Raw genomic sequence first — 23488 nt, 5'->3', positions numbered from 1 at the left:
AACATATATTACCCGCTCCTACATTGAATCACTACACAACAAGGATACCAGGACCCAATTTACAAATATAGGCTACTAATGGTCAAAATTGCGATCAAAATAATAATCTCTTAGTTTCATTTTAAAACTAACCATGTTTCTTTTGTTGTATAACATAATTCGGAAGGGCATTCCACTCCTTCATAGCTCTACATAATACTGTACCTTGAGAGAGTGCCCTGGGTAAAATAAAATAACCTCCAGCAGCATGTCGAGTTGAATAATTATGTATGTTTGAACTAAAAGATAATTTTCTATACAAAATGTATGGCATTTTAGTTGTTATTATATTTCTAAGACAAACCATCAACCAATATGTGCTCTCTACAACATGTGTATGTATGTATGTATGTATGTAACCCCCTGGCGATAATCTTTGTTGTTTTGTTGTTGTATATACACACACATATAGGGATTATGGCATATGGTGGTAGGAGAATTTGCCTACCTTTAAATCTAATTTGTTTGAAAATAAGTTGTGTCATCGAATACCAACAATAATATCTCATTAAATGGAGAAAAGTGTCGAAATTACGCATTTTACTGTCATATTTTTTTACAAAAACACTACAGATTTATTTTTGCATGTAGCTACCGCTGGATGGCGCTGCAGCCGCACTGTGGTGTTCAGCGCTGCCGTCTTTGAACACACGAAGAGGCCAAGATGGCAGCCGTGAAGGGACCTGTAGTAAGTTAAAAACTATATATTTTAAATAAAACTCCTCTTGTGTTTGAGGTGTTCCGTCGTTTACAGGTCTGTGGTTTCAGAAACAGGCGGATATAACTGCATGTGTTAAAAAAAAAAACATAAAAACATGCAGCCTCAGTCGCCGGTGTTAGAGATATTTATAGTCCCAGTCACACCCTCGTGCAGCTACCGTTAGGTGTTAGCTCCACGGCTAATGCGCTAGCTAGATTTACGCTGCTACTAGTTGATTTGTGAGTGTTTAACCAAGCTGAGAGTTCACCATCCTAATCATAATGATGTGTAAACTGATAACGGTAATAGTAATGATTGGTAACAGGCTAAATGAGTTGCTGTGGTTGCCGATAACAGTGACAGTGACAGGACAACACCGGCATGCTAACGTTAGCTTCAGCTAGCACCAGCGTCCACTCATTATGTGTCCTGTTCATCTGGATAAAACTGGCTTAAACTGTCAGATTTAAGTTATTTCCCTCAGTGGAAATGCAAACATTATATTTATGCAAACAGTTGACTTCAACATTACTCTGTCTGGTCAATAATTTGAATTTCATTGCACGTAATATTTCTATTTTTTCCCCTTAAAGAGGAATATGTTTTCCTCTTTACTGCACAAATATATCTGCTAACATAGCAACACGACCAGTTGCTTTCCATCAACATTTCTCACACACAACATGTGAAATACAGTTTGTTGTTACAGATTAAACTACCAAACACAAAATGCATTAGCACATAGTTGAATAAATAGTCAAACCATAGATAAATATAAGGGATTTTGTATTAGGTTGCATATATATATTTTGCCCTCTATTTCTGCAAACATAAACAGTATGAAGTGGACATAATATTATGAAAATCTCTCAGTGTGATGCTGCACAATGCAAAAACTATAAAAGCATCAAAACACACAACAGAATTGAGTGTAGATAGATACTACTCTTTGTGTTTATTGCTGGGTAGCTGTATTATAGTGTGTGATATCCCACTGATGTGTGTTTGTTTTGTTGGAATGTTTTTATATTACACAAATACATTCATGTTATTCTCCTAATATGTGTTGGAAATGCTTTGACTTCAACTTAACTGAAATTTCCATGACACTTACTATTTATATTCTTTCCCTTTAAGAGGAATATATTGTCCTCTTTACTGCACTACAAATCTTTACTAACTTACATGACCAGTTACTTTTAATCATACATTTAAAACATGTGAAATACAGTTTGTTGTTACAAATTAAACTGTCGAACATATGCTAATAGCATAGAGTCATTAATGATATCACAGATAAATATGTGATTTTGTATTGGGTTGCATTATTTATATGCTTTTGTCATTTATTCATTCATTTTTATGTATAAGGTGAACATAATATTGTGGAAATCTCTCAATGCAATGGGAAATTATCAAAGCAGAATTCAGTGTAGATAACTACTCTTTGTGTTTATTGCTGGGCAAGTGAATTACAATTACATTTAGTTATTCTTCTAATATGTGTTAGAGATGCTTCATATTATGCTAAAAATGAAGTTATTAAAATGATCTGAATCTGATTTTAAACACACACTGATATAAACACTATTTATTGTTTTCATTCCAACGAATACTATGCATTTAAACTCCACATTTTTGTTTCATAGCTACAGTTTTAACAGATTACAGATTATAAAATTACAGATTACAGATTATAAAATAAAAATCCATTATTTTACAACAAATGGGGAAAATTAGCTTCACTTGATTCTTCACCTGCATCTATAGCAAAGTTTGTGACTGTGCAGGACTTTGAGTGTGAATGGAGTATTTTGACATTTTGTGCTATTAGCTCCTGATACTTCCTCAACCACTGCTAATTTTCTTTCTTTTCTCTTCTTTAGGCTGTAGAAGATGTTAACGTCACCTTTGAGGACCAGCAGAAGATCAATAAATTTGCCAGGAACACGAATCGGATGACAGAACTTAAAAGTGAAATAGATGCAAAGAAGGTAAATGTTGTGATCGAGAGTTCACAGAGTGAGAGAGAGAGAATTATAATGTGTTTTTTTGGAATAATAATAACATTTAATTCTCCTGTGACAGATCGATACTGGATATTGGATTAGTTTTGTAGTTTATTTCTTCTTCTTAAGTCTTACTTTACTTTCAGGAGGGTTATAACGTTCACTGGTTGTTGAAACTGTTTTTTTTAAAGAGGCATTAATTCAACTAAATGGTTATTTTGGGGCTTTTTTGTTTTTGTGTAATTGTCCTTCTGTTAAACGTAATTGCACCACTGGCAGTTTTTCTTTTTTCTTTTCCTATCTTCAGTCTGTTCTCATGGATATAAATTGTCAGCACAAAACATTGGAAACACCTCAGAGTCAAACAATATATTTTATTACCGGTGTAAACTGCCGCCTCCACCGCGACCATAAGGTTGAATCAACACTTGGTCATTTTCTTTGGCAGCTCCGTTTGTTCAGATGAGTCACAGCGAAGTGAGTTGTTTTCTCATCGTGTGTTCGTTTAACGACCTTCAGACTCAGTAACGCTCTGTTTTTGTGATCAATCTTTTATTTTGTTTTATTTCATTACAGTTCCATTTATCCATTCCCCTTGACCCCACCTTTGTCCCGGGGAACATTAGGTTAGAGTGATTACAGGGAAAAACAAAAACTATAAACAAACGAAAATAAATAAAAAGTTTTCAATAATCATCAACAGTACATAGCAGACATATTCTACCTTTGCCTTTTGGGCACGGGCACTGGAAATTTCTAGTGACAAAATTTCATTAAATGATAATGAGTGTTTGGTCTGAAACACGGGTCTGTCAGTCACTCTGCTCTGCTCTGAGCCGAGGAGAAAACTTTTCACGTATCCTACAATTTTTATCCAATGAGGAGAGAGAACGGCATGAAGGCCTGTGTGTGCAGCCAAGGGATGCGCGTGAATGTGGTGACGTAGGGACGAGGACCAATAGATCCATGACGAGGGCGGGGGCTGCTAACTCCATCGGCTGAGAAGACGTTATGGTGCGTTCAAGGCAACTCGTAACTCGTGTTTTTCCGACCTGTGAAGTTGTACCAGTTCGATCTGGTGCGAGTTCACGGGTCAGAAGTTACGAGTGGCCGTTATAGTGACTTTCACCGGTAAAACAGGTCGGAAAAACACGAGTGGGTTGCCTGGAACACTACAAAGTCGTAAGTTGTGACTTGAAGCTGTAATTTACGGTTTCAAAAGCCTGCCTGGAACGCAGCATTAGCCTGCTGCTTTAACTTATAATGAATAAACTGATGGTTGTGAGTACGGGATGATAGGGAAATATTACTCCAGACTCTCTGCCAGTTGATGCTAAACCCGTAGTCTTTAGTATCCATATTCCAGACAAGAACATTGCCTGCGGGTCCAGTTAATCTTCCTTGTAGCTCATTATATATATAAGACACAAAACCTTTATTTTTAATCTTTGCAGTGTACAAAAGATGCATTAGGGGATGAATTAATAGTGTTTGATTCCATGGGACACCATATGTATGTACGCATTGCTGTGCGCAGCTGTAAATAAAAAAAAAAGAAAGAGGTGCCAGGCAAGTTATAGGTTTGTCTAGGTTCATGAAATGATCTAAGACTGTCTTCATTATACACATCGGACAGAGTAACTCTGTAACACTCTGTTGTTGATGTGTCCACGCAGAAGTCGCTGCAGGACCTGCAGGACGCCGGCGACGACCTGATGATGCTCGACGACGACGCTCTATTGATCCCTTATCAGATCGGTGACGTGTTTATCAGTCACACCCAGGAAGAGACGCAGGAGATGCTGGAGGCCGCGAAGGTGAGGAGTTCATCAGCGTTTCCCCTGTGATCACCAGTTAAAGGCCTCATTAAAGGGATAGTTCACCCAAAATTCAAATTTCACTCATTATCTACTCACCCTCATGTGGACTAAGAGCTGTGAGAGGTTTCAGAGTCCTCGGTGCCTTCTCTGAGTTACGGGGGGGGTCCGCGCAGCAGTATTTGTCCATATAACGGTTGTGAATGGATACCACTTTTCTTGGTCCAAAAAGACACCAAAAAACATCCAAATACCTCCATGCTGCTCATCTGTAATGTCCGTCTTGTATTGAAGCCCCGACATGAGAAATTGTTTCGAAAAAAATTAAATAAGTCTATATTTTAAGCTTGTTTGTAGCGGAAGCTCCCAGTGTCTCAGTTCACTGCTCTGCCTGTGTCTGTGCAAATCTCGCGTGATTTGCACTGACCGGCGGAACAATTTCTCATGTCGGGGCTTCAATACAAGACGGACATAACATACGAGCAGCATGGAGGTATCTGGATGTTTTTTGGTGTGTCTTTTTGTTACGAAGACAGTTGGTATCCATTTGCAACCGTTATATGGACATGCACTGCTACGCCGAGACCCCCTGTAACTCAGAGAAGCCACGGAGGACTCTGAAACTTCTCCCAGCCCTTAGTCCACATGAGGGGGGGGGGGGGGGGGATAATGAGTGAAATTTAAATTTTGGGTGAACTATCTCTTTAAGACAAGCTCATCAGTTTAAAGACGTAACGCGTTGTGACTGATACAGAAACTGGTCTGATGACGACAGTCGGGTTTCGTCCACATCCTGTGTTTGTCTGTTTGTGACTGAGCTTGTTTTGATCTGGGTCATCGTTTATCTCTCTGCTCTAAAGCCAAATGAGATCATGACCCAGTAAAACTCATTCTCAACACAACAGCCCCCCTCACCCCCCTCCTGCCCCCTGACTAGGGCTGGGTATCATTAAAAAATGTACCGATACCTTCACTTCGATATCGGTTCCTGAATGCTACTTTTTTTTTTCGATACCAATTTTATACTTTACTTTAGTCACTTTATTTAGATTAATTTTGCAACCTGAAAATATCACTTAAAACCACTTTCATACATAATTTTTGTAGTTTTTGTTGAGGAAAAACGTGTTACAACTGTCCCTGGTCTCCCCTGAACATGGCTGTCAGGTAATTTATATAAAAGAAAACTATTTTTAAAAACAGCGCACAAGAGGAGCTGTAGGGAAACAGTTTATTTTCTTTTGTATGAGAATTTAGCAAAAGAAAATCATCTTACGTAGGAGGAAAAGTAGCGAGTAACGAGAGCGTCAGTAGGCTTTATGCACAGCTCCACTACATCCTGAACTTAAACAAACTGCCTGTCTTACATTATTGGACAAAATGATTCATCCAGGTGTGTCTGACACACCCGGATTAATCATTTTGTAAGACAGGAAATAAAGGAGCTTGTTTAAGTCCAGGAAGTAGTGGAGCTGTGCATAAAGCCTTTAGAAATGTAGTGGAGTAAAAAAGTACAATATTTGTCCTTCAAATGTGGTGGAGCAAAAGAAATAAGAAGTTCCAATGAATCCACATACGTTTTATTTTAAATTATTTTATTGTTTCTGCGTTTTGTCCAGATGGAAACAGCATTTTTGGAAACAGGTCCCAGAGTGGGAAAATCTCAAAACGCCGGCCCAGCGTTTTCGTGTAGACGCCCAAAACAGATCTTGTACATTTACCTGTATACAGGTTCACAGTCTATGGACGTAACGGTTGAATCTCTCCCGTTAAATCATCATCATCGTCATATTTGCTCTAACTCGACTCCCAGTCAACATTTAATCCACTTCTAATGTTTGGAGTTTGAATCCAGCGGGGAAGCTTTCTGTCTTCCTCTCTGTTTCTGGTGTTGATGCCGTCTTTATGGAGATCTTTGTTAAATGAACAAGAAAAAGATCTTTTTGGGTGAAGCAGGATTTCTGTGAAGTTGTTAAGTCTGTATTTTATTTCTTAAGACTCTACCTTTTAAGTTACATCGAGGTCATTCTGCGTTTGTTCCCGACCTGATGTTGTTGTATTTTACGGTTTTAAATCACCGAGCAGCTGCAGATTACTCACAGCACAGCACACCAAGGTCTTCTGGGTTGTGGAGAGAATCACACAGGTGGGAGGAGTGGAGCCTCAAGTGTTTTCATGTCATTTTTTTTTATTTCTCACAGGGGAAATATTTTTGAAGTGAATGTAAAAAAAAACTGGAACTGCAAAAAAGAAAAGAGTCACAGTCAGTCACGTGTTGGTTGAAGGACATCGCTGCCACAAAAGCCCCACGGAAAAAAAAGAAAAGGAGGTTTCACATGCTTCATGCGTCCGTTCACACACACAGTATTAAAATGTATTTTTCCCTGAGCTCCTCCACTCGTGCACAGAAAGAGAGAGAGAGAGAGAGCTGTCATTGTCCGCCTGAGGAAATTCAATAAGATAATTCAGATCTGCACTAAACTCAAAACTTCTGCACTGAACAAATGTAGCTGATAATTAATTTAATTGCCTCTTAACGCTCATTTATTTGCTTATTTATTTATATATAGGAAAATGATTTAGTATCTCTCGGATTAAAAAGTGTAACACATTATCCAAACTTGTATTTAACGTCGTAGGTTTTAATTACTGTGAGAAACGCATCCGTGCAATCACAAGTGTTAATTAAAAAATATATATTTCCATTTGCAGTTTGCTGTGTAGACCAATAAATACCTATTGTTTGAGTATTTATTAGAATAAATTAACAGCTTTTATGGCAAAATTGCAGCTTACTGTTTAACAACATTTTGCATGTCAAGTAACACTGTTGAACATCCAATAAACATGTCTGTACCAAGCACAAGGTTATGAGTCCTCAGAGTAAGATCAAGACTTGAATACTATTTAATAATATTAGGGAATAAAAAACTTCTGGTAACCGATATATACAGGCCCATTACATTTTTACATGAAAAAAAAAAATAAAACAGAAAGTTGCTTTTGATCCATTAAATATAGTTTAAACACATGTTACAAATATGTAAATTGAAGGGAGAACATTTTACTATATTCAAATACTTTTATTGGATGAAGCAGTGTATGAACTAAATAAACAGGTAGGACAATAATCAGCGTCATAAAAGTCACCGGTAAATCATGATTTGAAAAAAAAATCCTCTCATTTTCTTTCCTCCATCGTTATAAACCGTGAAGTTATTATGAATTAAACTTTGTAGCGCCCCCTACTGGATAAATAACAGCACAAGGACATAAAACAAAGTCATTATTCCTGCACTTTATTAGTGAAAATATAAGTGTTAACATCGGCGTCTATCGGCCAACTTTTGAAGAATAATAATAATAGTGCTTAATTAATCCTTTGCAGGAAATGATGGTGTCACAGCAGCTGCAATAGGACAGAATAAAAACAAATAAAGATAAAATAACTAAGTGGAAATAAAACAATTTAGGCTAGCAATAGTATAACAGAAAAAGAAATAGAGAACAATTGTACAATGTGATATACAAATTATTTTTCTCTAAAGGGCTATAATTGATCGATTAATCAGCCGGGCCCTTGATATACTGTATTTACCTGCCTAGAAGTAGTTAATGTACATATTATATATATATAAATATGTTTAAAGCTTCAACATTTAGTAAAAAAAAAACTCCTCATTTGCTTTCCGACACATCACACGGTATCCAGACTCCAGATGTGAGCGGTGACAAATCTTTTAAACAAGTGAGTTGAGTGTTTGACTAAACGCGGCGTCCTTCAGGTGGACGAGCAGGTGAGACGAAGCACAACAACAGAGCCACACGCTGCAGACGTGTGTGTGTGTGTGTGTGTGTGTGTGTTTATCCAGATGGTCGTTCGTTTCCACAGAGGACGTTTTCAGATCCTCCTCAGTGCAGCTGTGTCAGAGTCAGAGTCGGTGTCGGTGCTCCAGATGCTCCAGATGTTGAGGCGCAGACACAGAGAACTTAGTGAAGCTGCAGCTCAGATCAGTCTGAGTCTCTGTCGGTTCATCTGCGCTCAGGTCTGCGCTGGTTGACGAGGACTCGCAGTGAATGACAAACATGTTGAGAACATCTCACTCATTACATCTGCTGAATACACACACACACACACACGTACACATACACACACATCTATATGTCTATATATAGTCGCTTAAACCTTTTCTTATCTCCTCACTGAAGTTTCCTCCTGGTTGTAGAAAATGTTTTATGATGAAGCGACGACTGAAGATCGGATTGAGCGTCTTAACACTGAGACAATAGCAAAATAAATTTACTTAAAGCAGATATCAGTGGAATGTTTTTGTTAATATAAGTCCTAAATAGTCCTATTTTCCGTCAGCAATCACTTACATGAAGTATTTCAGCCTAAACACGAGTCTCTCCGTCACTCTGCTCTGCTGTAACCCGAGGAGAAAATTTTCCTTGTGGGATACAAGTGTTATCCAATGAGGAGAGAGAACGGCATGAAGGGCTGTGTGTGCAGCCAAGGGATGCGCGTGAATGTGGTGACGTAGCACGAGGACCAATTGATGCCTGACAAGGGCGGGGGCTGCTAACTCATGGTGCGTTCAAAGAAACTCGTACTTTGTGTTTTTCCTTCCTGTCAAGTCATACCAGTTCGATCTGGTACGAGTTCACGGGTCGGAAGTTACGAGTGGCCGTTATAGGGAACTTTCACAGACAACAGGATGGTAAAAACACGAGCTACGGGTTACCTGGAACGCTACCAAGTCGTAGTTGTGACTTGAAGCTGTAACTTACGGTTTCAAAAGCCTGCCTTGAACGCAGCATTAGCCGAAACGGCCGTGAAGCTGATATCTGCTTTAAGTACATTTTTGGAGCATCTGTGCTTTTATTTTGGAGGGATACCTATTATGTTTGCTCCACTACATTTGAAGGACAATTATTGTACTTTTTACCTCACTACATTTCTATTGATGCTCTCGCTTCTTTTGCTCTATCGTCATTCAACTGATTCATTTTCTTTTCTTTTTTCTTTTTTTTTTTGGGGGGGGGGGGGAGACTAAATTCTTATACTAAAGAAAATAAACTGTTTCTGGTAATTTGCGTGTGGTTCACCTGAGCCGTATTTTCGTATCAAAGAAATATGAGAAGTTCCGAGGTTTCTTAAAAACAAAGAAAGATTCATATCGGTTTAGGTGTTAACTCTGTTTACTACTCACAAATAAAACATGGTTTCACACTTTCTGTGCTCAGCAGCTGTTTATGGTTGTTCCCATTATTACCTTCACATGATTTAGTGGAATCTGCATCAGTTTATCTTAATGGCACTTAAAATGATGTTTGAGATATTTTTAAGCATTTTTTTGGCAAATACTTTAGGCAAGGCAGCTTTATTTATATAGTGCACTTCATACTGAGGGGCAACACAATGTGCTTTACATAAAAACAAAACATCTAACAGTAAGAATTAGAAACGGGGAAAAAAACATACAATTAAAAAAATAAAATAAAACATAAAATAGAAAAAAAAGGAACTCGCAAGAAGAAAAGAATAAATAAAGTAAAGGAAAAAGATAGAGAGAAAAAAATATAATAATAAAATGAAAACTAGACTAAAACAGAGCATAAAATGAGTTTGCAGCATGAAATATTGATTTGTATTAAAACAATTAATAGGATTTACAGTGCAAATCCCAGATTAAGATCTAAAATTCTCAGCCATAAGCACAAGAGAAGAGAAATGTTTTTAGTAGCTTTAGTAGCTTCACTTTTAATATTTCGACTAAGCTCCTATGACTTGTATTGGAGTAATACTATATCTGATAAGGAGTTTACCTCTGTATTTGACTTTGTCCCCCTCAGGAGACTCTGGAGCGGGAGGTGAAAGGTCTGGAGGCGCAGGTGTCGGCCATCCAGCAGGTTCTGGGGGATCTGAAGGTCCAGCTCTACGCCAAGTTCGGAAACAATATAAACCTGGAGGCCGACGAAAGCTGAGCAGTGACACGCAGTGACTTCCCCCGAACACAGACGGACTTTCTTTTCTTTTCTTTTCTTTTTTTCAACGCCGCTCTCGCTTCACAGCCACAGGAAACACTTTTTGCCAAACGAAGCGTCGACACGAGGAGGGAGCTTCGGTTCGTATCGTAGCGTATCGTAGCGTCTGACGTCTTTTTACATGTGTTTAAATCTGGCAAACAAAATCCACAGAGACAAAACAAATCAAAAAGCTGATTAATTAAATAAATGCACATAGTTGTTAATTGTATTGTAATTGGCTCGTTATTTAATGTCGACAATGGTTTCTGTTTCGTTTTCGGGTTTTGTTTTTTTTACTCGGTTGGTGAAGCTGAAGTAAAAACATGAGGAACTGAACAGACGTGTTGAGTTTTAACTGAAGTCGTCCTGTTTGAGTTTGTGTGTGTGAATATTTCAGATTAAAAGCACTCGCAAATACGCCGACCTGCTCCATCTTGTTAAATATTTTGTGGTGGTGTTGAGACCACAGATCAGGTTAAAGCTGATTAAACCAGAACCCTCTGCTGCTGCTGCCGCTGCTGCTGTTGTAATTTATTTAGATAAAGGCTAAACATGTTTCAACCAATTAATAGTGAAGTCACAGCTGGAGCGAACACACACGCACACATTCACACACACACACATTCACACTCACACATGCACATTCATTAGATTAGATTTATCTCGTCTTCAACTGCGAACACAGAATTTTTTAATTAGTCATGAATTAGCAACTGAAGGAGACGAGATCCAAGTTTTTTTTTTTTTTTTTTTTTTTAAAGGGACATTGTGTAACTTCTCCTGTTATCTATTCAGGAAAATCGATTATTTGGTTCAAAAGTCTGTTTTTCATTCATCAGTAATAGGGCTGGGACGATATGCTTTTCTCCTGATTCGATTCTTCTACGATTTTTTGGATGGGCGATTCGATTTACTTTAGCATTTTTAACATTTATCTGCACACAAATACTGTAGGAGCCTATAAATTAACATACTCCATTATAAAGTGAACCTGAACCCTTTTCAAAACCTGTACTCTCTGTATGTAAAAAAGGCTAACAAATGCACATTGCACAATATTTTAAAAAATTAAAAAAAAAAAGCGATTTAAAAATCGTCAAAAACCATATCGCGATATTTATGTGAATCAATTTTTTCTCCCACCCCTAATCAGTAATCCCCCCCATCAACAAACTGAAGTGTTCCTTTCAGCTCTGAATGAGCCGTTCATATCATTCATATCTACATGGAGCGTTACACTGATGCTGCATTCACCTGCAGTCGGGCAGACGGCCGTCGCTAACAAACCAGATGTCATTTTAGTCACAGAAGTCAAGAGAAAGACGGTAAAACGTGGGTCAGGTAAACGATACCACATCGCCATGACAACATATTGTCACGTGTATTGTTTTGCCTCGTGCTGATGGACCACTTGTTTACATAGAGGCTTGTTTATGCCGTTACGTGCAGCGGCTGTCGTCCGTCTGCCGTCTGCCCAATTTCAGGTGAATGCAACATGAAAAATACGATTGAGTTGCTTGTTGCGATATACAACCACAATGCTAGATGGGAGGAATTCCTACACAATGTACCTTTAAATCTCAAACTGCACAGAGTTTCTACAGCTTGTTACTGACGCTGCTGAAGGGTGAGACAGAAGTGTGTGTGTGTGTGTGTGTGTGTGGCGGCCAGTCTTTGTAGAGGGACAACAGTCCGTGCTCTCTCTCTGAAATCTGCTACAGCTCAGTGATCACAAACAGCTCATGCAAAACCACCTGATGACAGGCGGAGAGCAGGAGGCCACGCCGAGCTGCTCCCAGCACAGGAAACTTAGAAAAAAAAAGAAGCTGAGTTGTTCTGGAGTTGGAGAACTCAGTGACGCATCATCAACACGGTAACTTTTGTTTATCAGAGGAAAAACAACAGTGAATTTGACAGTGTGAAACTTCATTCAAGATAAAAACAAGATGTTAAACTGAGGAGATTAACGGATCGTTTCCTGTCCCTCGCTACTCAAACACTTCATCACTCCATCGTCACACGGCTTCAGATAAAGTCCTGAGTTCAGAGATTAAATCAGTGTTTCTCAACCAGCGGCACTCGGACCCCCAGTGGGACTTGGTGTAATTGCATTGGGTACTTAAAACGATAAAATATCATTTTATTGCGTGACCTTTACGGACATTTTTACTAAAATAGTGACCGGTGCCATAAATATTGGCCAAACTGCAGAAGTTAAACTAAGCTAATTGGCTTTTTTGTCCCAATTTTAATGGGAAATTGGTCATATTTTAATAAGAAACCACATTTTGATGGTTTTGATTGACTCTTGCTTGTCTTTTTTTTTTTATTTACTCCATTACACCGTTAATACAAACTCAACACTTCTTGTGTTTCAGTGGACAGTCTCCACTAATTTCTTTTTTTGTAAAATATTGCACAGGAAAATTGTGTAAAACTCATTAATGTCCAAATGTTCAGTGCATGGCCACTTTTGAAATCTGAATATTTTGCCTTCACAACCATTAGTAAATATGCAATGATGCAATTAAAAGGACTAAAGGCTTTTACAGCTGCTTTAATCAACAGAACATATTAATTGGCAGGTAATTTGATAATCAGTTGATCTTTTTCTTTTTTTTTGCACTTTAAAAAAGGAAAACATCAAAGTTTCCCACATTTCATCATCCAAAAATATCAATATTTCCTGTGTTTGTTGATCTGTGACAGTAAATTATTATTATTTTTCTTCCAATTTTGATCATTAGAATAAACTTTTGGCTGGTGCAGCAGCAGAACAGAAAAATAAACTGATTTTTCTCCTTAGTAGAGACGATATACTCGACCCACTGAGTCAAAGTCTTAGAAGAAGAAACATTTAATTTTCAACATTTGTGTGAAAATATGATAATGTCACCGTTATCAGGCAGAAACACACACCTCTAATGAGAAACGGGTTTATCTGAGTGAGAAACTGATGTTGCAGCAAATCAGTGACCTCACAGCTCCTGTCATGAATGAAAGATTCATAATGGATTTTGGGGAAGAAAGAAAAAAAACAGATTGTGGTGGATTATCTTGTAAATCTTGTAAATCTGTTCTCCGTTGAAAAAGTTACAAATATGAACAAACTGCTGCGTCTTGTTCACATTGAAAACACCGTTCAGACACTCACGGTCGGGTTGGAAACTGTGTGTTAATGAACAAAAACCTCAAACAAGAGTGAGGATTAATTCAACATTTACACAAGTTTCCCTTTTTATTTAGTTTTTCCAGTTTGCTTTTAGTTTCAGTTTGTTCAATAAGTGATTAAAAGTTTTAGTTTAGTTTTGGTTTTTCAGGTATCAGGAGAAAAGACTTGATTTGTAAAAGCTTCTCTGTGAGACCTTCAAATCTGTGGGATTTTTCCGTTTTAGTTGCAGCAACCCCACAAATGTTGCCATCAATCCTCATCACCATATATTTACTTTTATCTACCTGGGGGGTCGTTGTACTGGAAACAGTGAAATTATTTAGCTGTGGCATTTACGAAAACCAAGCTCATTTTATCTGCAGTTCAGTTTAGTTTTACTCAGTTTTTCAATGTTCACTGTAGTTTTTATTTTGTAGTAGTTTCTTTTTTTATTTAACAGTTATTTTATCTTTTCACTGGTAGTTTTAGTTTTAATTAACTACAATAACCCTGGTCTGAGCTGAAGTTTCCAAATTTTAAACACGCTCTGTGTGTTTGTTTAGGGCCACATGATCATAAAAGATCCCAACCAGGGTTCAATTCGATTCAGTGAACACACACTTTTCCTTACGAAAGTTAATTCAAACTTTTAAGTATAGCCCATAATAGTAACGTAGGATACCATAACACAGCGCAGTGATGTGCACCGTTTTGCTGCTGCAGAAACCAAAAGCTATTCACTAAAACAATAACTATAATGCACCAGTAAATCTAAGAGTTGAGTGGTTAATTTATACGTCCATCGCTTTTTATATATGTGTGTGTTCATCAGTTTGTAAGAAGTGTGTGTGATTTGGTGTTTTCGTGCTTGTTTGAGGTTTTTTTTGGAGGGGGACCCACAAACAAAATCTTGTTCAGGGCCAACAAAATCCTGGGGCCGGCCCTGATTGTGCAGGTTTGATCTGAAGCTCTTGTTTGAGGTTCAACTAGATGTTTAAAGGTGTTCAGAAATGGCCGTTTGTCCTGTTTGTCGCGTCTCCTTCCACGAGTTTTCACAAGTTTAGGAAAACGAATTTGATTGGTCGTTATCAAGCGGGCGGGGTATTCAGTGTTTGGGGCGAGACCAAGCTCCGTGTGTGTGTGTGTGTGTGTGTCTCTCAGACGTTTGATTGACGGATGACAGATTCGTGAGCAGCGTGACGCATAATTTGTGCGTCTGCATTATCCAATGCGGAAAAAAAACTACTCCACTTTCACCCAGGATTTACTTGAAAATAGCATTTTGCACGAAGTTTGGCCTACATCGTCTGATAGATGAGTTATTACACTAATGTTAAGACCCACAGTGGAATCAAAATCAATTTTCTTTTCTGAACACCTTCAATCCAAAGATTCACCAGCAGTGTGTATGAAAAAAAAGACACAAAAGGCTTAAAACTGTTTGTGTGACATCAGTTCAGGGACACTGTGTCTGTTTTTTATAGTTTACACGAGGATTAAATCACATTTCTTTGGACCAGTTAAAGCAGAAAACAGGTCGTTTTAACGGGTTCATGTAGTTTTTTTTTTCTTGTCGCCGACTTTGTGTTGCTGCTGCTGTATCACCAACACAACACAAATATCAACAATGCACACAATCCTCATTAAACCGTGCCCTCGAGTGTGGCCTGTACGCACGGGCTAATAAAACATCTGAAAGCAAAGAAGAAATGGAGAGCTTGAAGTTTAAAGCAGACACCTCTGGAGGATCAAGATCTCAATTAACAAGTTTTTTCCTCCCGGTGGATTTTTTTCCTGCTGAACATTCAGAGCGATGATTAAGAGGAGCTCCGCCCACACACACACACACACACACACACACACACACACACACACACACACACACACACACACTTGTCTTTATGCACAGCTTGTTAAAGCTGCAGCTCAGAGGAACACACATGGAAATGACTGGACTTATTTCCCTGATGGCCTTGTTTACTCTGTGTCTCTGCCCTCCCTCATCCCTCATCCCTCTCTCTCTCCCTCCTTCCTTCCTCTCTCTTTCTCTCTTTCTTTATCTGTTTGTTTCTCCCCACACAGATGTTGATATTTATCCACCGTGCAGATGGAGAGAGATCTCACTTTTTTCTTTTTTTTCACTTCTTCCACTGAAGAAGTCATGATCACTTAATTTGCCACAGAAGGTGAGACTTGGTCTGACAGATTCAGGCTGATGTGCTAATTAGTTTTTACTTATGATTATTACAGCAGCAGAAGTCAGGAAATATACTAGAAATATAATATATAATATAATATATCCACTGAGCGCTGTGATTGGATGATAAACCTGCATGTCAGTCAGTTACTTCCTCTATTGAGACGTTGAAATTTGTTGACTAGGAGGGAGATAAACAGATTTTTTTTGCCAGGAAATAAAATGTAAATGTGACATTCATTGATTTTTCGGTGTGTGTGTCTGTGTGTGTGTGTGTGCAGTAACAGCGCCAACAGACCAGAGGGTGTCTCTGTCTCCCCACTAATAACGACGCCGAGGGCAAATAGCTTCAATCAGCATCGGGAGAAGCTCAGAGTTCACTGGGTTTGGCTGCACGTTGTGGAAAAAAACAAACAGACAAAATATGTATGTGGATATCTGAGAAATCATGAATGAGATGCAGAGACTTGAGTCTGTAAATGTCTGTGATGTTGTGATTATTACACATCCACATTTTATTTAATCACTTTATGAATGAAGTGAAGCGTTTTCTCCTGGTCGGTGCAGACAGACGTGGAGTGTCGTCTTCAAAGAAACAATTTCTGCTCACTTTGTCTTTTTTGTCTGCCCTGATGCTACAGTGAAGAAGGACTGTGTGTGTTGTTTGTGTGTGTGTGTGTGTGTGTGTATGTGTTTGTCTAAATGTCAGGAGAGTCAGCCCTGATGGTGTGAAAAATGTCCAGCAGCTGCAGCCATTCTTCATCACTTTGCAGCTGTTCTCCAGCTCATTACAGGAGGAGAGCGACTCCAACTCTTCTTCCAAGGCTTCAGTCCAACAACATGCAGCAGGTTCCTGTGTCTGCAAACCACCAGGAACTGACTACGGAAGCCCTAAAGGGTCATAGTATACATACATACATTTGATTTCCTCCATTTTGTCATGATAACGAGATATTTTTCCTCCGTTTTCCTGAGATAACCAGATAATTAATTTGAGAGATGATGAATGAAACGTGATTGGCCTGATATTTCTATCACATGTGACATGTTGTGCTGACTGACGTCTCCTTGAACACCAATGGGAATTGCCGTTTTTTACAATCTGGACCTTATTTCTAGCATAAAATACGATAATTTCCTCCCCCAGATAACTTACAAGTTGTTCTAATGAAATGAGCTCCAGCCGAGAGCCGCGTATATCCGTATAATGGAGTCTACAGGGCAGCAGAATGCAGCCTCTAAATAACACATTATCTGCAGAGAAACTCCTTCATTTCACCAATATTTAGTTCTGATAGGCTAGTGCTATTCCCCTCTGAGTCCGGGGTTAGCTGTTATCAACATCCGGGGTCTGTAGGTTGACCTACTGACCTCTGACCTGGATGATGTCATCTCTGAGCGCCGCGCGGCTCATTCTGATAATAATCATTCTGCTTCGGCGTTCGGGTCCATTTTTATCTCAACTAGCCGGAGCTTTAGTGAGTCCAGGTTGAGGAGAGGAAGCCTGTGGAAGCTGAACTTCATCCAGCTGCTCATTTTGTTCTGACAAGTCAGAAACACACAGAAACGAACCGTAGCATTAGCATTAGCAACAAGAGATGACATCATCCAGGTCAGAGGTCAGTAGGTCAACCTACAGACCCCGGATGTTGATAACAGCTAACCCCGGACTCAGAGGGGAATAGCACTAGCCTATCAGAACTAAATATTGGTGAAATGAAGGAGTTTCTCTGCAGATAATGTGTTATTTAGAGGCTGCATTCTGCTGCCCTGTAGACTCCATTATACGGATATACGCGGCTCTCGGCTGGAGCTCATTTCATCACAACCACTTGTAATGACACCAAAGTTATCTGGGTGAGGAAATGATCGTATTTTATGCTAGAAATAAGGTCCAGATTGTAAAAAAAAATGTCAATTCCCCTTTAAGACCCATCATGCATTGGGTGGTGATCCCCACTAAAACAGTACAGTATGCATCGTGCAACGCCTCGGAGATGTTGAGTGTTTACATATTGTTCTGTGTGGATTTGTTAAAAAAATTCAATAAACACATTCAAAACATTTTGTTTTTCTCCTGCTTCACTGAATAATTAAATCGCAGCAGAACAGAAACTCCTCAGACTGGATATAATTTTGGGTTTTGGGTTCTGCCGGTGAATCGATAGTGAACATGACTTGCAGCCTCGGTCTGATACAGCACCACTGTCTGTCTGCCCCCCCCCCCCCCCCCCCCCCCCCCCAGCAGCAGCAGCTGAGCCTCAGAGTGATGGGTCAGGATGTGAGGGTCCTCAGCCTTGACAACAGCAGAGCAGCAGCAGCACACGAGGAGAGAACGAGGAGCTTCAGACCGTCGAGGGGATTCAGAGGAGAAACCTGAAGAGAAGCTCGGAGCAGTCAGACTAGAAAAAAACGGCCTGATGAGTTTTATGTGAGACTTTTAAAACCCCTGTTGTCCTTCTGGGTCAAAATCTGTTCCCTTCCTTCCTTCCTTCCTTCCTTCCTTCCTTCCTTCCTTCCTTCCTTCCTTCCTTCCTTCCTTCCTTCCTTCCTTCCTTCCTTCGTCCTTCCTTCTTCTTCCTTCCTCTTTTGATCCAATTTGACCTGGTCTGTTCCCTATACCTCCATCTTTCTTTCCTTCCCTTTCCCTTCCTTCTTTCCACAATCCTTTTTGCCTCCCTTCCTTCCTTCCTGCCCTTCGTCCCTACTTCTTCCTTCTTTTTTGACCCAATCTGTTTCCTCCCTCAATTTATCTTTCCTCCCATATTTCCCTTTTCCTTCCTTCCTTCCTTCCTTCCTTCCTTCCTTCCTTCCTTCCTTCCTTCCTTCCTTCCTTCCTTCCTTCCTTCCTTCCTTCCTTCCTTCCTTCCTTCCTTCCCTTCGTCCTTCCTTCCTTCCCTTCGTCCTTACTTCCTTGTTTTTTTGACCCAATCTGTTTCCTCCCTCCATCTATCTTTCCTTCCTTTTTCCCTTCCTTCTTCCCTCCCATCTTTCCTCTCATCATTCCCTTTGTCCTTCCTTCCTTCCTTCTTTTCCTTCCTTCCTCCCTTTGTCCTTCCTTCCTTCCTTCCTTCCTTCCTTCCTTCCCTCCGTCCTTCCTGCATTCCTTCCTTCCTTCCTTTCGTCAACAGGAGGGTTAAAACGAATTAATTTGTTGATAATGAATTTCCACCCCCTCCCCAAACACACACACACACACACACACACACACACACTCCTCATACACACACACACACTCCTCATACACACACACACTCTCCTGTGTACAGGGAGTGTGTGTTGAGGCTGAGCTCTACGCTGGGAGAGACGATCCACTGTCGTTCATTTCATTACTGTCCGTCAAGTTGATCATCCAGGACAATGGAGGCCCAGCGCCGGTGTGGCAGCACATGAATCATCTGAGTGATGAAGACAAGTGTGTGTGTCTGCATGTATGTTTCTGTGTGTGTGTGTGTGTATATGTCTGTGTGTGTGTGTGTGTGGCGTCAGTAGTGCAGCAGCAATCAGGACGTATCAGCGCTTTGAAAACAAATCGGCGTCCCAGAGTCGACATCCAGTGGTTTATTTAAAGATTTGTTTATCTTTCATTTATGAACTGCTGCATTGGAAATTAAAAGGTTCACCCCGTGTTTCCATCCAGTCGGTGGGAATCTCTCTCTCTCTCTCTCTCTCTCTCTCTCTCTCTCTCTCTCTCTCGGAGCGTCGTAAGTTTCCATCACTTATCTGCTTTAATCAGCTGCTGTGTGAATATCACTTCAGAATAAAGGGAATTTCCATATCCAGCATCATGGAACAATAGACCAAATAACTCACGGGATGAGAGACAGCAGCAGAAGGCCTCTAAATATTTCAATGAATATCATTAATACCAACCACTGGATTTATGTCGGAAACAGAAGCAGCCGAGACTCTAAGATCTGCCGATGACTTAAAGGTAGAGTCCGTATAGGTTTGTTGGTTGCAGTTTGTAAACACAACGTTCAACGTGGACAAGTTGTGACCTGCACATTCACCACCAATGAGATATAGGCAATTTCAAAGTGAAAGCTGCAAAGCCGTAGCACATATGGTTGATCTATTATGAATTTATTTTAAAAGTTTTGAAATTTAGATAAATGCTGTAACACCAACATCAGCACTATTGTCTTGTGTTACTAGTTGAGGACATCTTGCATTTTGATATGTCATCAGTATTACCCTTGCTGGGGTTTGAACCCACAACCTCTGGCACCAACAACCAGTTCCTAACTCACTGAGCTAATTGTCTGAACAAGACTCCTGGCGAGTGGCTTCTCAAATAGACTCAGGGAGTCACCGGCCAGGCAGCAGTTGTCAAAATGTCAGAAATACTGTTATCTAAACAAAAATCTGATAATACATGAATTGCATCTAGACAGCATGGAAACGTTGGTGATTTTGAGTTTTTAATATCATAAGAGAAAATCTGATGTTTAAAAATGCCACTCTTAGATTGACAGTTCAGTTGTTCCCATGAGAGCAGATTGAAAACGTATTTAGCAAGAATTGGATGGTAGCCTATAAGTTTACAGTCAAACATTTTCATGCACTGTAGGCTCAATTTTTTTCGATAAATCAAAAATCTGTGTGGATTGTTTGTGGAGGACAGTCTGGAGATGCTCTCTAGCAAGTTTGGTGTCAATTGAGCAAAAAATTGTGGGAGGAGATACATTTTAAAAGTTTTACAGTTTTTGAAAATAACTAAATGGAACTATAGTACCTGGACCGGGACCAGAACCAGAACCAGACTGAATGATACTGGAAACATGACATAACCACATTCTCTGTTATAAACTGTTTTCTTGTCTGTAACAACATCTATTGCACGTCTGTCTGTCCTGGGTGAGGGATCCCTCCTCTGTTGCTCACCCTGAGGTTTCTCAGATTTTTCCCTGTTAAAAGGGGTTTCCATGGAGTTTTTCCTCAGTGGATGTGAGGGACTAAGGACAGAGGATGTTGTTACGATGCCATGTAAAGTCCTTTGAGACAAAACTGTTAAAATGGGCTATACAAATAAAATTGCCTCGCCTTGCCTTGCCATGAGCATTTTGATAACTCTGAAAGCTCTCCGAAACCCTTCCTTGGCATGACGATGAGTAGAAAATTGGTGAATTATCGATTTTGGGTGAAGTATCCCTTTAAGTCTATATTTACTGTAGGTTTTTAGGTTAAATCCTACAGACTCGCCCTTTAAATCTCACCAGTATCTGACCCTGTGGTGGTTCTGGTTCTGGTGTCGCTCCAGTCCAAACTCTCTCTCAGCAGCAGCAGCTTGAAGAATTCACCCAGACATTAATCACCGACTCCTGGAGGATTAAAGCTCCGCGACTCTGCTGCTTCACCTTTTACCTGGAGAACCGGCCTCATATCCAGGTGTTTTTAATTAAACTCAACTCAACAACCACTCGATGGATCACACAGGGATTTGGTTTGGACGCTCACGGGGTCAGATTTTCAATAATCCAACTGAGACGCTTCAAGTTCAACAACTCCCAGGTGGATCGGCTCAGACAGGAGTTTAGTTTTTTATTTTTTATTTCATGAACACGTCGTTCTGTCTTTGACTTCAGTCTGAAATATTATAATAGGCTACTGCATGTTGGTGTTTCTGTGTTTCTGGTTCTTTTGTCAATATTCAAGTCGGTAAATACTATTCTGATTTTTGTGTGTGTGTTCATATCAAGCTGTGACAAGTTGAAGATTTCACAACAGACGACAACAATTCAAACACACAAAGAGATTTTACTGGAACGACATGGAACAAATCAATGCACATGTTGATAAATGTTTTATTCTGATTGAGTGAGAGGAACAGTAGGAGGCCTATTGTGTGTAATCTATTACTTTTTCTAACCAGTAAGCGGCCTATTGTATGTAATCTATTACTTCTTCTAACCAGTAGGAGGCCTATTGTGTGTAATCTATTACTTCTTCTAACCAGTAAGCGGCCTATTGTATGTAATCTATTACTTCTTCTAACCAGTAAGCGGCCTATTGTGTGTAATCTATTACTTCTTCTAACCAGTAAGCGACCTATTGTGTGTAATCTATTACTTCCAACATTAGGCGGCCTATTGTGTGTAATCAATTACTTCTTCTAACCAGTAAGCGGCCTATTGTATGTAATCCATTACTTCTTCTTACCAGTAGGTGGCCTATTGTGTGTAATCTATTACTACTTCCAACAGTAGGCAGCCTATTGTGTGTAATCTATTACTTCCTCTAACCAGTAAGCGGCCTATTGTGTGTAATCGATTACTTATTCTAACCAGTAAGTGGTCTATTGTGTGTAATCTATCATTTATTCTAACCAGTAAGCGGCCTATTGTGTGTAATCTATTACTTCTTCTAACCAGGAAGCAGTCTATTGTGTTTGTGTGTAATCTATTACTTCTAACCAGGATGTACCAAGACCAGAACCCAGACCACGAACCAGAACCAGAACCGGAACCAAAGATATTCAATAATTTATTAACCGTCTTTGACAATACCAGGCGAGTTGCCATATAAGGACTTCCGCCGAAGTTGTGACGTTACAACATCGGACTTTATGCTGCTTCGAGACCAGTCGGACCTCGGACCTTTCCCAGTAATCCTGAGTTCAAAGTGTTGGAGATGCTAAACTACGTATTTTGGCATTTAAATGCATTTTTATTTATGTTTTACCATTGACTATGTGTCTCTGCATTGTGAAGATTGTTGTGTAACGTCAGACAACTGATTCTCGGCGAAGTGGGGGGAGATTTTTTTGATTTCCGACTTGTCCCGAACGCAGCATGAGAAAAAACTCTCCAAACTCTCAGTGGGCCAGAGCTCCTGAAACTTCAACACGCTTCTCCCTCATGATATGGCACTTCAACGTCCTCTAAAAGCAAGTATCCAACATTTTAAACATATTTATAAGTCCGAAAAGCAGGAAAAGCATTTAAGCTTCATGTAGAAAAACGACAAAAAACAAAACAAAACAAAGTAAGCTAAGCTAAGCTAGCTAAGAGGCTTAGCTTCTTTCTCATACAAACCATCCTGTTTTAATGACATTATCTATGTGGAATAATGTTATTTTTATTTGCTTTAACTTCTTTTAGTTCCATATTAACACAATAGTTCTGCATTTTGTGGGGCTACCTCAGTTAGCATGTGAGCATTTGATATCTGAGAGTCTAGCTAGCTAGCTAGCTGTGTCACCACCACAGCTTCACAATGCTGTTAGCTTGTCTGCACACACACACACACACACACACAGTCATACATACACACACTCAGTCTTGTAGCTAATAAGGTGTCAGACTCTTGTTTTAGTTCCTGTCTGAGCTGCTGTTATTTTTAAACACACAGAAACAGTCCACTGCTGGTCCAGTTCCACCTCGGATGCTGATGAGATCTCGACCTGTGTGGGCAGCAGCTTCAGTTGGACGCACACAACCTCCAAAATCCCGAGTGTTGCACAAATCACTGATGGGACATGGACTGGAGAAGAAGCAGGATTTTTTGATGAAACCGACGATGCTTCAGTCATGTGAGAGTTGC

General features: G+C 39.6%; 1 protein-coding gene across 1 annotated transcript; it reads left to right on the top strand.

Moving 5' to 3' along the window:
- Positions 1-652: 652 nt before the first annotated feature.
- On the top strand, positions 653-10931 carry pfdn4 (prefoldin subunit 4). Its single transcript, XM_083974732.1, has 4 exons — positions 653-727; positions 2626-2733; positions 4425-4565; positions 10422-10931. Exons 1-4 carry the CDS (start codon positions 704-706, stop codon positions 10551-10553), a joined length of 405 nt encoding a protein of 134 aa, XP_083830858.1. The 5' UTR covers positions 653-703; the 3' UTR covers positions 10554-10931.
- Positions 10932-23488: the final 12557 nt, after the last annotated feature.

This window comes from Trachurus trachurus (genome assembly GCF_905171665.1).
Source record: "Trachurus trachurus genome assembly, chromosome: 7".
NCBI classification, from domain to species: Eukaryota; Metazoa; Chordata; class Actinopteri; order Carangiformes; family Carangidae; genus Trachurus; species Trachurus trachurus.
Note: the sequence above shows the minus strand (reverse complement) of the source record. Positions and strands in the feature narration are given on the sequence as shown.

Coding starts and splice junctions, on each gene's coding strand:
- pfdn4 (XM_083974732.1), top strand. CDS start 704: ATGGCAGCCGTGAAGGGACCTGTA. Junction 728..2,625: donor CAGCCGTGAAGGGACCTGTA/GTAAGTTAAAAA, acceptor TCTCTTCTTTAG/GCTGTAGAAGATGTTAACGT. Junction 4,566..10,421: donor AGATGCTGGAGGCCGCGAAG/GTGAGGAGTTCA, acceptor TGTCCCCCTCAG/GAGACTCTGGAGCGGGAGGT.